General features: G+C 41.1%; 1 protein-coding gene across 1 annotated transcript in view; it reads right to left on the bottom strand.

The window, feature by feature from the left end:
- The window catches only part of abi1a (abl-interactor 1a), a 50716-nt gene that overhangs the window by 26630 nt on the left and 10803 nt on the right, over nucleotides 1-13283 (bottom strand). Inside the window, 1 exon segment of the mRNA XM_034148005.1 lies at nucleotides 11894-12061. Within this exon segment, the coding sequence (XP_034003896.1) occupies nucleotides 11894-12061 (168 nt within the window).

The raw sequence follows: 13283 nt of genomic DNA, 5'->3' as shown, positions 1-13283 counted from the left end.
TTCCTTTATGCCGAGAAAATAACCCTGCTGTAACAGTACAGGGTGATGATACAAGTGTTCTCAGAAGGGTATATTTGACACCACCCAACGAGCGGTTGCACCCTCTCAAGAGCTCTGCTGATCTGCTGACCGTTGCCCAAAGAACGTTAAGAAGATCTGACAACAATGCAAAGGTCTGACCCAATGGGGAGCTCCAATGGCAACTTCATAGTTTGTTTCTTCCCTAAACAGCTTCTTCTTGACTTCAACTGGCACTAAACGGTGTTTACTTACGATCCAAATGGTCCATCCGTTTGGTGGAAAGAGACTGAACTCAGAAGCTAAACTAAGAGGTGGATGATTCACATGTTTTCAACCACTGTCAACCATATGTCTGAGGCCTGTGGGTGTTTTTCCAGAACATTGAGCAGTTTGGCTCTGGTGTTTGGCTTATCCATCAACTAGAGGCTTTTAGGATTTAAAGGGTCTCTCCATGATTCTTTTTCATGTTTTACTCATTGGCAACTCTCCCTTTCACTCAATTCTTCTTCTGAATCCTTTGTCTTCTCTCACTCAATATAATTTCACTTTCCCCCCCCCCCACACCCAGAGAAGAGTCACCCATCAATATAACTAGGGTTAGGATCTAGGTCATATATCGCTGCCAACACCATTATCATCATCCACACGTTCTAGCCAGACAGAAAAAAACGAATCAAGCCGATTACTTTGTACAGAAAGAGTTCTTCCCTTTTTGAGATACGAGTGAGTCAGCACAGTGGTTGCCACAATGACAGATCCTTGTTGTGTTGCTAGGAGCAACCAAAGCCTAAATATGAGTGATTAATTTCTTCTTTATCCAGATTTTTGCCATTTTGGTTACCCCTGCACTTAGATACGTTTTCCAGCTCTAAAAATGGGACACATTAGTCAGCTAATATGATAGTTTGGGCTTCAACACTTAGGAATCTGATGTGATATCGTGTCACTCCAGAAAACATTGCCACGTTTGACAGGCTGGGCAGTCTAGGAGAGATGATCTAGTTTTGTAAAACACAGCTTAACATCCCAAATTGACTAGGTTTGTTTGCCTTTAAATTCAATGCATCCTGACTGACTGGATGAAGCATTTCAAAATGGCAATCTAGAAAGGGCCACGCTGAAAAAAGAACATTTTTGGAGAAGGGAACTTTAACATTTTAAGGCTGAACTTTTTATAACCTAGTAAACTTACGTATACGTTGATATAAAATGTATAAAAGTAATTCAAAAATAACCTTTATTGTCTTCCATCAACAGCAGGTGTGTCCTGAACTTCCTCCATTGTGTATTGTTCTCTGTGTGTTTGTTGGCTCTCGTTTGACTGAAAGCTTGGACAATAAAAACGATAAAATGGAGATAAGAGTGCAGGCAATTTATTTTTATTGACACAATTCTTTGTGTACAGCTTTTTAGACCTATGGAAGTGAATGATAGATCTGAAAAGTGAAATTAGATTTCTTCTGCGGTGAACTTATTTGACCTATCTTCCTCATACTGATTTAAAACTGCCTGATCAGGAGGAGTGTTGGTTTGGTTTTTGGGAATAGGGTCAAACGTGGACAGAATACGTCCACACATCAGCAGGAGGGGCATAAATCTCTCAGTCTAGTGGAACAGCCAATTGATACACCAGGAAGGGAATTTTGAAGATAATGTAACATGACAACTCCCCACCAGACGAACAGGATCAGATAAGAAGAGAATAAAAAAGGGGGAAAAACATGTCTGTAGACTTCGATATGGAATTGCCGGTTTCACTTCAACAACAAAAAGAAACAGCTTTTTCAGCGCTTTGGCAGATTGGCCTCGGGGTGATATGCTCAATAAAATGCCAGCTATGCACAAACGCATAGACAAACAAAAAAGCTGCACAGCATGTGTAGGCGTAGTAGGGCGCTTACACACTTCATGTGGAAAAGAGAACTAATAAACAAACACACCCAACATACAAATGTGTCTGTGTACATGTGTGGCTAGCCTGACCAGACCAATGTGCCAATGGTTAATGATAGAGTTCAACTGCCATGTTTTGCCAAACTCACAGCAAGGAATTTTCTTGCTGCTCCTCTGAGATACCACACAACACTGAAAAGTAATCACGCTGTCCAAGGATGTTAGGACATGGACTTGTTTTACTGGCGTGTAATTTCATAAACCAGAACTACACATAATGATGAAATAAGACATGCCACAAGGTCTTATTAAAAGGCCATTCCTGGCTGACAGCTAAAATAATCTTGTTTTACAGAAGTTCAGGAATTAGAAATCCTTGTTCTGTGGGATTACGAGAAGATAATAACTATGAAGCACACGTCTGTTAAACACATTTGAACTCCAGTATCAGGCTTACTGTGCAAGAGGATTTATCTCAATGGTTGGAGGCGCCAACAGGTGAAGACAGGCTGATGAGGACATGAACATTTCTCCTTCCGATATTTTACAGGAAAAAGTTGACTCTGGAAAGCCCTGCTTCACGCTCACACTATAAATTACCAACGCTCACCCAAGAGAGCAGATTTGAAGGATTTGTTATGCTCAGTGTGTTCCAGGAGTTATTTCATTATGAAGTACTGCAAGTGCTGAAGTGTGCTTTTTCTGCTGCGCCCGCTTTCTCTCAACCTGCCTGTTGGCTACAGCTAAAAAAAAAAAAAATCTGTGTTGCCTGAAATAACTTCCTTTAGAGAAGGATCCTTAACAGGTTGTTTTTGATGAATACAGAAACCTAGACACTTTAAGAGCCTGGAAATGTGATTATCTGTCCGTGTCATTAACACATTGCGGGGTTTGGTTGCATCAATATGTCCTGAAATTACTGTTGGTGGAGTTGTGACTGTCTTTTTAACCTATATTAAACAATCAAATCAATTGTAGAACTTCACACACTGTTGGTACCAACAATAGTGGGCCTGCTCAGATTTATTGTGTTAATTTTTAATCCCATGACCCCACAGGTTGATCTGTGGACAGTCCGAACCCCAGAAGCCACTGCTGTAAGGCACCTAGATTTGAACCAGTACATTTCCAGTCGCCTGGTTTCATTCTTGAGCCTGTCGGCTTCTGTAGCTCCAAGTCTTTTGTTTCTCACTGTGTTTGGCATGATTTGTCGAAACAGAACAATCCCACACTCCAAACCTTGCAACAAGCCAAGCTAACGCCTCTTTGTCTGGTCTGTTTCTCAGCGTGAGTACAGCCAGCACATCTGAAGCCTGTCATCTGTGAAGTCAAACTGTTGTCCAAAGGCCCTTCGGTGGGGCTGTTTGTATGATCAGTTAGAGCATCACATAGCATGACGGGGCTTCCATACACACTCGGAGCCAAAATGGGAGGTCAAACACCCCGTGGGGAATTCTCCGTTTGGCAGCTTTTTGTTAAACATCCCTCAAAGAACAGATTTGTCTGGTAAATCATGTGTAGTAGGATAAAGCCAAAAGCGGAGGTTGTGAGAGGATTTTAATTGTGAAACCTTGGAGGGATTTTCTATCCCAGCTGGGAAAACGAAGAGCCAGTACAGCGTGCCAAGGTCGACACTTTGTTTGCTAACACAGCACATATGGAAACACCTCGCCTGACTTTTGCCAATCTAACTTTTGGGCTGCGGCCAAACATCATTCTGACTGAGCTATGAAGTTTACATACAAGCTGAGCGTGAGCCTACATAATGCCCCCACTTATGGCGCATTTCCACTGCAGCGCGGAGCGCGGTTTAAGCGTGCCGTGCCTGGCCCATTTTTGGTTGCGTTTCCACTAGGCGTAGTTCCGGCTAGCGGGTACTTTTTCACAGTTTTCTGGCTCTCCAAAATCGAGGTTCTTTCCGGGCCAACAACCGGGCTGAGTATGCTAAACTAGTGAGAGAATTGCTGGCAACTACAACAAAATGAACATATTTTACCGTGATTTAATTGTAATACACGTTTCAAAATGATGCCGAAGTAACAACATACTGATACCGGTTAGTAAAAACCATGAATTAATGCTTTGACAAGTCTGCAGACAAGACGGCAGGCGAAAAACCTTTTAAAATCCGTGTTTTCTGAATGGAGATCGGCTAAGCTAACGTTGTATATGCTACGACCGTCCACACTCACAACAACGGCCTATACAGACATAAATAAACCAGTGACTGTATTCACCATGACACAGGCAGTCTGTGGTTTGTACTTGTTTAACTTTTGTCTAATTTCTGAACAGATATGAGGAGCTGTGAGCTCTGAGGGCTAACAGCTGATGTTGGTTTTGTGTTTCGCATTGAAGATGACGTCACGGCTCCGCCTACACTGCGTTACTATAGTTACTACCCCAGTTCCTAAACTGTAATGGAAACGCAGCATAAAGTGAGCCTGGCCTACCAAGGCCTAACTATACCGTACTAAGCCGTGCGAGACCCTGCAGTGGAAATGCGCCATTAGTTTCAGAGAACAAAAAAAGACAACAAACACCAACAGCTAAAACTCAACAGATTGTGACTTCAATAAGGGGAGATTGGTGTTTCCATGTCAGCCCTGTTTATACAGAGATGTCAAATAATTGCTTACATTATTCTTAAAAAGGGAGGAACTGCAGAACAGAGGTGTAATGATTAGATCTAATTGCAGAGGGTTGTTAAGGGGGAAGGAATGCACTGGTAATGATGATGATGCTCTGCAGTAGGGAGGGGGGGTGAAGGGGAGAGCAAGAGAGGAAGTTACCACAGAGCAGAGGAGCTGATGATTCACTGAACATCAGTCATTTCACATTTAACCTCTATTCACGCAGGACAGAGAGCATGTGCTAGCACACTTCATATTTAGGGCGTGACACCTCACAATGAAACACACAGCAAGCTAATGCAGCAACAATGTTTAGGGGTATACCCATGGATGCTTAATCAAATGGAGATTAGACAGACGAATCAACACCTATTATATAACTTTTAGAAATTATTTATTTTGTATATCTGACATTTGATGTTTTCAAATAAGAATGTGCTGTTTGTCCTCTGGTTTTTGGACTGTTTTGGTGATATAACACGAGTGACATAACAAGCCGTTTCTGTCTTCAAACTGCTACAATTTTAATAATGGATTAACAATTACACCTGCCATCCAAAAATGGCAACCATTCTCTGGTTGAGGCTAAACAAATGTTAAAAATGTTTTATGTTTTACTTAATTTTAAACTATGAATATCGTTTTGGTATGGACAAAACCGGCAAACAAAACATTTCGAAGATGTCAAAATGGGCTCTCAAAAGATTTGTATTTTATTTAAATCTTTTAGATCCAAACATGCAAATTATTACATTTAAAAAAAAAACATTGACATAAATAATGAAAATAACCTACACTTTTTTCAGTCATAACTTGCTTTATCAGTCCCATCTTTTCATAACATTTGAATAACTACTGCCCAGAGGCAATGGACCACACAAAGATTCTAACACAAACACACTCACAAAAAAACACTGAAAACGGAAAGAGGCATCTAGAGTAAGTATAAATATTCAACAGTGAAAGAAAATACAGACAAACTCTGCATGGACTCTGCATTTCACAGCCAGGCAAGTGGGAGAGACCACCAGGAGAGGCAGGAGAGAGACCAAAATACACAGGCACCAGTGGGATCAGCAGGAAACACAAGGCACACACACTCTCATATACAGAGACCTATAAGGCTTCATTTCCTGTTTGGATGAGTGCCAGTCTTCCTCGACGGGAGGTCAAAATGCCACTACTGCAGCACACAATTCGAAGTCTTTGCATGTGTGAGTTTTCACACACACACACACACACACACACACACACACACACACACACACGAAAAATACCCAAAACAATGAAGTGCATGCCCCGCTGAGATCATAAATAAAACGCGGGCTGACACATGTGATTGGATAAGAATAATGTGTAACTGTAGTCACAGTGAAGCGCACAGCTGTGGGAACTAACTGGGTGTGTACAGTAGATTTGTCAGCCTGTTGTGCTGCTTCATCACTCTGCTCAGTCACTGGGTTCAAAACACACACTGGCCACAAACAAAAATGAGTACTGGCTATTTAACATGACTGTAAACACAGCTCTTCCGTCAAAATATTGGGATATAAAGTGTATTTTCTACAACCACATATATAAAAAAATCTGTTTTTGTTATCGTCACATGGACAGCAGTGTTCTTTAGACAGTCATACTTTAATTTTCACTTGATTAATCAACAAGTTTTCAATTTGTTGTTTCTAAAAAGTTTAAAAAAAGGTCACATTTCTTCACATTAAGATAAATGTTTGCATGACAACAATACTATAGAAACACATTTTTCCCCACAATTGTTGCCTTAGACTGACTCAGTACTTCCTTCCTGACTAAAATCCCACAATAAAAAAAAAAGATACAGACAAATATCTTATATGTTATTATTTATAGCTCAGCATGTGCGTATCACTATTTCGAGGTCAGAGGTCTTTGTGCTGAATTTGTCGGTAATTGTTAAAAAAAAAATTCGTTATCGCATCGACTCATAAAGACAAGCATACACTAAGGATGTAACCTTATACCATGGCATCATTTGCTGGAGGGCAACTTATAATTGTTAGTGGCCATACTTTTAGAGGAAAATATCGGTTTGTCTTAATTCCAGATTTGCTCAGAATGCCATAGTTAAACAAAGAGTGAGCTCTACATTGGGTATTGTGCTGAACCATGAGCTGAATGTATTTGTTTACCCATAGCATGCCAAAAGAAACAATATGCATTTATATTGCGGTTCTCTCTGTTTTTCCTGAACCATTTCAGTTGAAATATGTCCCCAAGTTTCCTAAAATAAAGTTGCTTGTATTCCATTGTTATGACTCATTCTCCACACCAACGATCCCTCAATGAACTGCCACAGGCTCTGAAACTATGACTCACTATCACTTTTTTTCATGGCATTAATGACAAGTTCAGATTTTAATTTGTGTGTGAATGCATACCTTTGGGTTCAAATGTCTATTTCTAAAAGGATGTGGTGCAGATCAGATTTAAGAGAATAACTAATGCATTCAACTTCAGATCTGTGTCAGTGGAGAAAATATGAAAATCAGGATACAGGAACTGCAGCATGACTTGGGTTGACTGTGAATCCCCAACACACGCAAACCCTTTTCTTCTTTCTTCCCTTTCTATTTGGGGTATCACAGAGGGGTTTTCAATGCGAGGCATTTTGTTCCGCCGGACACACAAAGCGCTCCCTGTTCGCAGTCTCTTAGCAGCCACTTCACACGCAGCACAAGGTGGAAGCCCCGCAAGCGACTCTATTTAATCATCAGCCCTTCCGCCTCAATACTGCGCAGAGAGACCCCGGCTTGTGAAAGGGAATGACAGCAGGGTAGGTTATGCAGAAACAAATACCTGTCAACACACACACACAAATACTTGAGCATCTGTTACTGCGCACACAGACCCAAGCACACATATTTGATTATTTTGCCATACTGCAGCCTGACCCTGCCATCCACTGAATATCAATAAGAGTTTAGGTACAGATATGACTTTAATTAACATATCCAAACACATCTGAAATGACTAAATGTCAAAAATAAAGTTTAACCAGTTGCAGAAAACATGGAACCAGTGGCCCAAAGTCACATAGGTTGGACATCTCAGTACTACAAATTGGCATCATTGGGTTCTATAAAAAAAAAAAGGTTTTGAGTACATTTGTAAATAGTTCACATTTAAATTGCTGAAGAATGGAATCATTGGTTGCAGCATTACAGGTGTTTGAATGCAGTTTGTTTTTAACTCTGCAGTTGAGGAAGTGAGTTTAATTGCTAAAGATTCTAATTATGACTTTCAAAATCGTGCATTGTATTTGTTCCTTTTTTTAATGTATTACAGTACAGTACAGTACAGTAGTACAGTACAGGGGAACCAGTTCCAGTTGGAGAGATTCCATAACCAAGCCGACACACCCTGACCAGAGTTAAGCCCTTCTAACTGTGGGCACATCGACAGAAACGGCCCTGACGCCAGGCTACGTCTCACCACACACTGACTGACACGCTAATGTCAGAGAGCATCCCATCTTCAGGCATGGATGGGTACAGGCTAAAGTCAAAAACGGAACACAATGACAAAAATAGAAACAGCTAGTATGACTGTACTATAGTCTTGTACATTCTGCGGCGTGTTTATCATTGGTGTCTTGAGTCATAATGTTTCATTGGTATACACCTGAGAAAACACTGTTCCACTGTTAAAACAAACAGATATCCCACGAGCTGCAGACTTTCCTCTTCATTACCCATTCAGCAGAATGCAACGCCGGCCTTGAGGGCGACACGATAATGATCCACCTCTGGACCTGACAGTGGAGCAATAAAACACACCCACGGCCCGCAGAGCTCACAGCCCTGTCTATATATGATTAAAACAGAGATACGGATCATTAAAGCAAACACATTGGGACTTCCTCTCTCCAATCATATAAAATAACTATGGAGATGAAGAATGATTAAAGGTCCCCTATTATGCCCCTTTCACACCAACGCAACTCCGGTTCAAGCTCCGTGCTAGAGCTTTTCTGGTTCAGAACCGGTTCTTCGGTTTAGCTCCGGCTCTTTTCACACCGCTCAGAGCCCGACTGGTGCTGCCGCTGCTGCGTCATGACGTCACAGTTTACGTCGCTGAGTTTCTCCCCAACGCCGGAGCTCACCTCACAACAACAACGGGCCGGGGACTGCGTTGCTTTTAATCATACGAAGCCAGATTAAATTAAATAACGACTTCTCCAACCTTATACTTTTCTCCAGAGTGCCGTGGTTCATTGTTTATTAATGTGTTTCAGCGGCATTTACCGACCGCTGCAGTGCTGGCCGGCTGCTCTTCCACGAGTGTATTCTCCCGTTAGCTCCGGGTTAGCTCACACGGCTCTAAAGTATTCACTGTCTGACTGTCACACAAGCAGCTGATACATATCCCCAGTTCCCCTTAAGTGAATGTGTGTCAGTCTGAATTGACGCTGTTTGGTGTCAGTCTGAATTGACGCTGTTTGGCATCACAACGCTGTTATGAAAGTTTCTCTGGTATAACATGGGTGATGTTAGCATAGCAACCGAAGCTAAACTGACTACTTGCTAAGCAGTTTTCTACAGGCACTTTTTACCGACGTATTTTTCATTATGATTCTACTTGTGATAGTCGGACATGACAACCTGTGCAGCCCATGTATTGATTCCATCCGATAGCTGCTATAATAACAAACAAAACGTCTGCCTGCTCTCCACAATGATCAATAACAGCGAACGGATGGTCAAAGTAAGGTACAAATTAACAGAATCACACGAAGCCTGGTTAGTGTTGCCTGACTTTATAAAGTGTGTTTTTTTTAACAAGTGTGTGGTTGCGTTCTAGTCACTTTGCTCAGCACTACTGCTTGTTACAACTTTTATTTGCCGTACTCGCCTTAAGTGTTAGCTCAGGTTAATCTCGCCCCCCTCCGACGTAAGCGTGACGTATGCGGTTCTTGCTTCTAGACGGACAACTTTTTGGTGCTCGAAACGAACCGGATTCCAGAGCTATGACGCTGCTCCGCTGCGGTGTGAACAGGAAAACCCGGTGCTTTTCAAGCACCAGCACCGAACCGGCCCTGAAACACCGTTGGTGTGAAAGGGGTATTATACGGAGGCGTGTGGCGCAGTGGATAGAGCCTTGGTGTTGGGATCAGGGGGTCACAGGTGGAAGGGGGGGGTTGTCTTGGTTGGTTATTGGCTAATGGTTACACAAGCCAAAAAATCGTTATGACATCATAAAGTGGCCAAAATCTGATCAGCTCATTTTCAGACAGGGTTTTATCTAAATGGATCGGGACAAAAAGTGAGCGAATCTTTTTTCCTGAAAGTTTTAGAATCTCTTTACACAGACGGGGCCCCTTGTTTATTTATAAAAGACAAGAACAAGTGGATTTTGCATGATAGGTGACCTTTAAGGCATTATGTGTTTTTAAGTTTTGAAAGCTATCAGCCTTCATATTTGTAGGGAAATGTTGATCAAATAGAAAAAGGCTGAAGGAGTAGGGTGTTTTTCTTGAGGCTATACAGATTATCTGGAAGATAATGTTTTCACTCTTCGGACCTAAAACAAGAAGGAACACTTTTTTCACTGACCCATCATCAGTAAATGTGACTCATCATGACACAAACTAGTCCATATTCACCATGGTTACACAAACATGGATATAAAAATAGCAGAGGAAGAATGGAATTTCCCATGCACAAGGCAAGAGCTGGTGATGAGTACTTGCCATAGCCAGAAGTCAAACAATGTAAGCTCCGCCTGGGGTTAAATGTGTGGCAATGGCTTCTTACTTCTGATCTCAGAGACCATGTCTAACTGCCTCTCAGACTTGGCCCAGGGGGTTGTCATGGAGACCAAGGCAGGCAGTGACCTTGGCATAGGCTGAATGCCATTTGTCAGATATTGACTCCAAACCTGAAGGTGTGTAAATATGCCTTTTCGGTTTCTCTCTCTTGCCTTTCTTTGCTTGTCATCATCCATCTCCCATTTCCTTCATCCTTCCCTCTGATTGCCCGGATCTCTCTGCTCTCTCTCTCTCCCCTCTCTCTCTCAAACCCTCAAGTCTCACAAGTCCTCTTTCCTTCCATTAGGCTGACCTTCAGTGAAACCTGAACGCATTTCTGGCGCTCCTAGCAAAGCTCTGACAGAGGAAAAACACAGATAGCATCCATGGGAAAGAAGTGTAAAAAGGAACTTCCATTCCATCACATATTACTCCCTAACATTATTACGAATGTACACTACATTACAGACTGTGTTATACATGTTCCCGGTTCAGTGAATGCCTCACACTTCTAATCTACGACATGCCACCTGACCGGAGCTCTCTGTTTGATTTGTCTGAGCTCTTAATGCCTTCATTGGATGAGCGGCTGGATTTACCTGCACATGGCAGAACCCTCAAGCCATGGCAAGAAAAAAGGTTGGGAAAATAAAACATTGATGTTTAAAGCAACATATTTTGATACACATAAGTTAGATATGACCTTATATATTAATGTGCAACACTGATTTTTTAATCGAAAAAAATCAATGAATGATGATTTTCTGGAGAAAGAGGTAATTACATGAAAACCAGACAGAAATGTCTGAATTTGATAGACTGATAAATCAAAACAGGTCATCACATGAATGCAAAAACTCTGTAAAAATGAAATATTGTCCTTTGATTTGAAACATATCAAACCAAGGCCTAAAAAACAAATACCAGAGAGATAGCTATCAATGTCTTCAGAGTAAAGCAAGATCTCCTCATCTGATAAATGATGCATTTATATTTGCCAGGGTATATATATATGTATACCATTACATTACATATACTGCTTCAAAAAGCACTTTTGTATTGGTTCGAATCATTGTATTTTTGGAAAATTGTTGTTGATATTTTTCTGTCAAATAAGCCAAATAACATTATATAAGTATATGGGGATAAATGTTACTAATATTACTACAGGCTTCAAGACAGACCTATAATTATTTCCTTATGTGTGTTAGGGCTGCTATGTAATCAGTATTGCAGACCAATAAATGCCAGTTAAAGAGATTGTGGTACATGTTTTATAATGTGTTTTGTGGCTCAGAAGAGGAAAAGAGCATAAAAGAAAGAAAAACAGACCAGCAGTCATTTAGCCAAACACACAGCCAGTCAGACACTTGTGCAAGACTGATACCAAATACTGAGTAATAAAAAGGAACCATGGTTACTAAAGAAGTCCTTGTACTGTGTTTGAAAATAACAGAGTCTGTTTGAAAGTGAAAAGGAGAAGTGGGGAGCATGGGGTACCATTCTTCACAGCTGTACGGTCTGTGGTGTGTGAATCTGTGTGTATCTGTGTGTTTCTGACCTGGGAGATGTGGTTGATGGAGGACTCCATGCGCCGCAGCTGCGAGGCCTGGATGTCCAGCAGCTGGAGCACATTGTTGGCTAAGGCATTGATCTGGTAGGCCACGCTGGCCAGGGACTGGGTGGTGTAGGCTTTGGTCTCTTCCAGAGCTTTTCTCTTGTCCTGGGCCTGTGCATGAAAAGAGATTAGAGAGAAAACAAATGGATGAAAAAAGATGTAAGAGGAACCCAGTTACTGTTAATATCAGATAACATTCTAGCCCCGTATCCAGGTCAGGTTTGTGGTGGATTCAGGCCAATAGAGCGTCCTTTTCCCACCCCAGCTGTAATTCCCCAGACACCATGCTCTCTATGGGAGGATTTGAGATGATGTAACCCATCCTGCAGCAGCCATATTGGAGGCTCTGAGAACAGAGTACACAAAACTGACTACATATCCGAACTCGAAAGGGCTTGAGATAATTAAATGTACTTGGCATATTCAATACTTTGTTTTGATTTCATTAATTTCTAATGAGGAAGTATCCTTTTGGAGGTTAAACGGGTGCCTACATTTTATTTACTGGAGGTAAACTAAACAGTTCATTGTTTTAACACTCGGTTTGCCTGGTCACAAATGGCAATTGCTTACACTAAACTGCATTATCAACAGAAACTGTATTTACCCATATTGAAAAAAAAATACGCTTATTTTGCACATATTGGAAGTGGATTATCCTTTACAGGAGTTTTAAAATGTCCGGCAATTGCTGTAATCAGCTGTTACTATTATCAAAAGTTCAGCTAACATTTTTTCATAATGTTTGATACTCACGTAAGTTATTAATTAATTAGCTTGCAGCTGCTGCCTAAATATGCACCGATATTTCTTGTTTTGCAACTAACTAGGTACAAAGTTCATTTCAGATTCAAATAAAAATTGCTTAGATACAATTGTATTCTTTATACATTTAGGGAGTTCTCCACCTTTCAAGCCTACAGGCCATGAAGTTTTGATACATAAAATATTTCCGCGGTGTATTCCTTAAATGTATACAGTAGAATCTCATTGGCATCAGAAGCTGCAAGCGGCCACTAAAATGAATTACCCTGCTGGCAAGTTAGCCTGCTCACAAGGCCAAAAAATAAAGAAGAGTGGTTGTTTTAAGTTAACTGAGCTGACAGCACAAAATCAAACTACAAACTAATCATGCTTTCCACTTGTACGTGGAATATGGAAATTGGAGCCGGTCCAAAAAAACATTCTGGCCAGGTTAAACTTGTTAGCCATTGTTAGCAATAGTTGACAAGAACTATTCTGTGCATACAAATGCTACAACAACATATCCTCAGATAGAAGTTAGACAGTGCTGTATGTATGACTGTTTTAATGAGTCTAATAAGACAGAGGT

Source organism: Trematomus bernacchii, unplaced genomic scaffold (genome assembly GCF_902827165.1).
Source record: "Trematomus bernacchii unplaced genomic scaffold, fTreBer1.1, whole genome shotgun sequence".
Lineage (NCBI taxonomy): Eukaryota > Metazoa > Chordata > Actinopteri > Perciformes > Nototheniidae > Trematomus > Trematomus bernacchii.
Note: the sequence above shows the minus strand (reverse complement) of the source record. Positions and strands in the feature narration are given on the sequence as shown.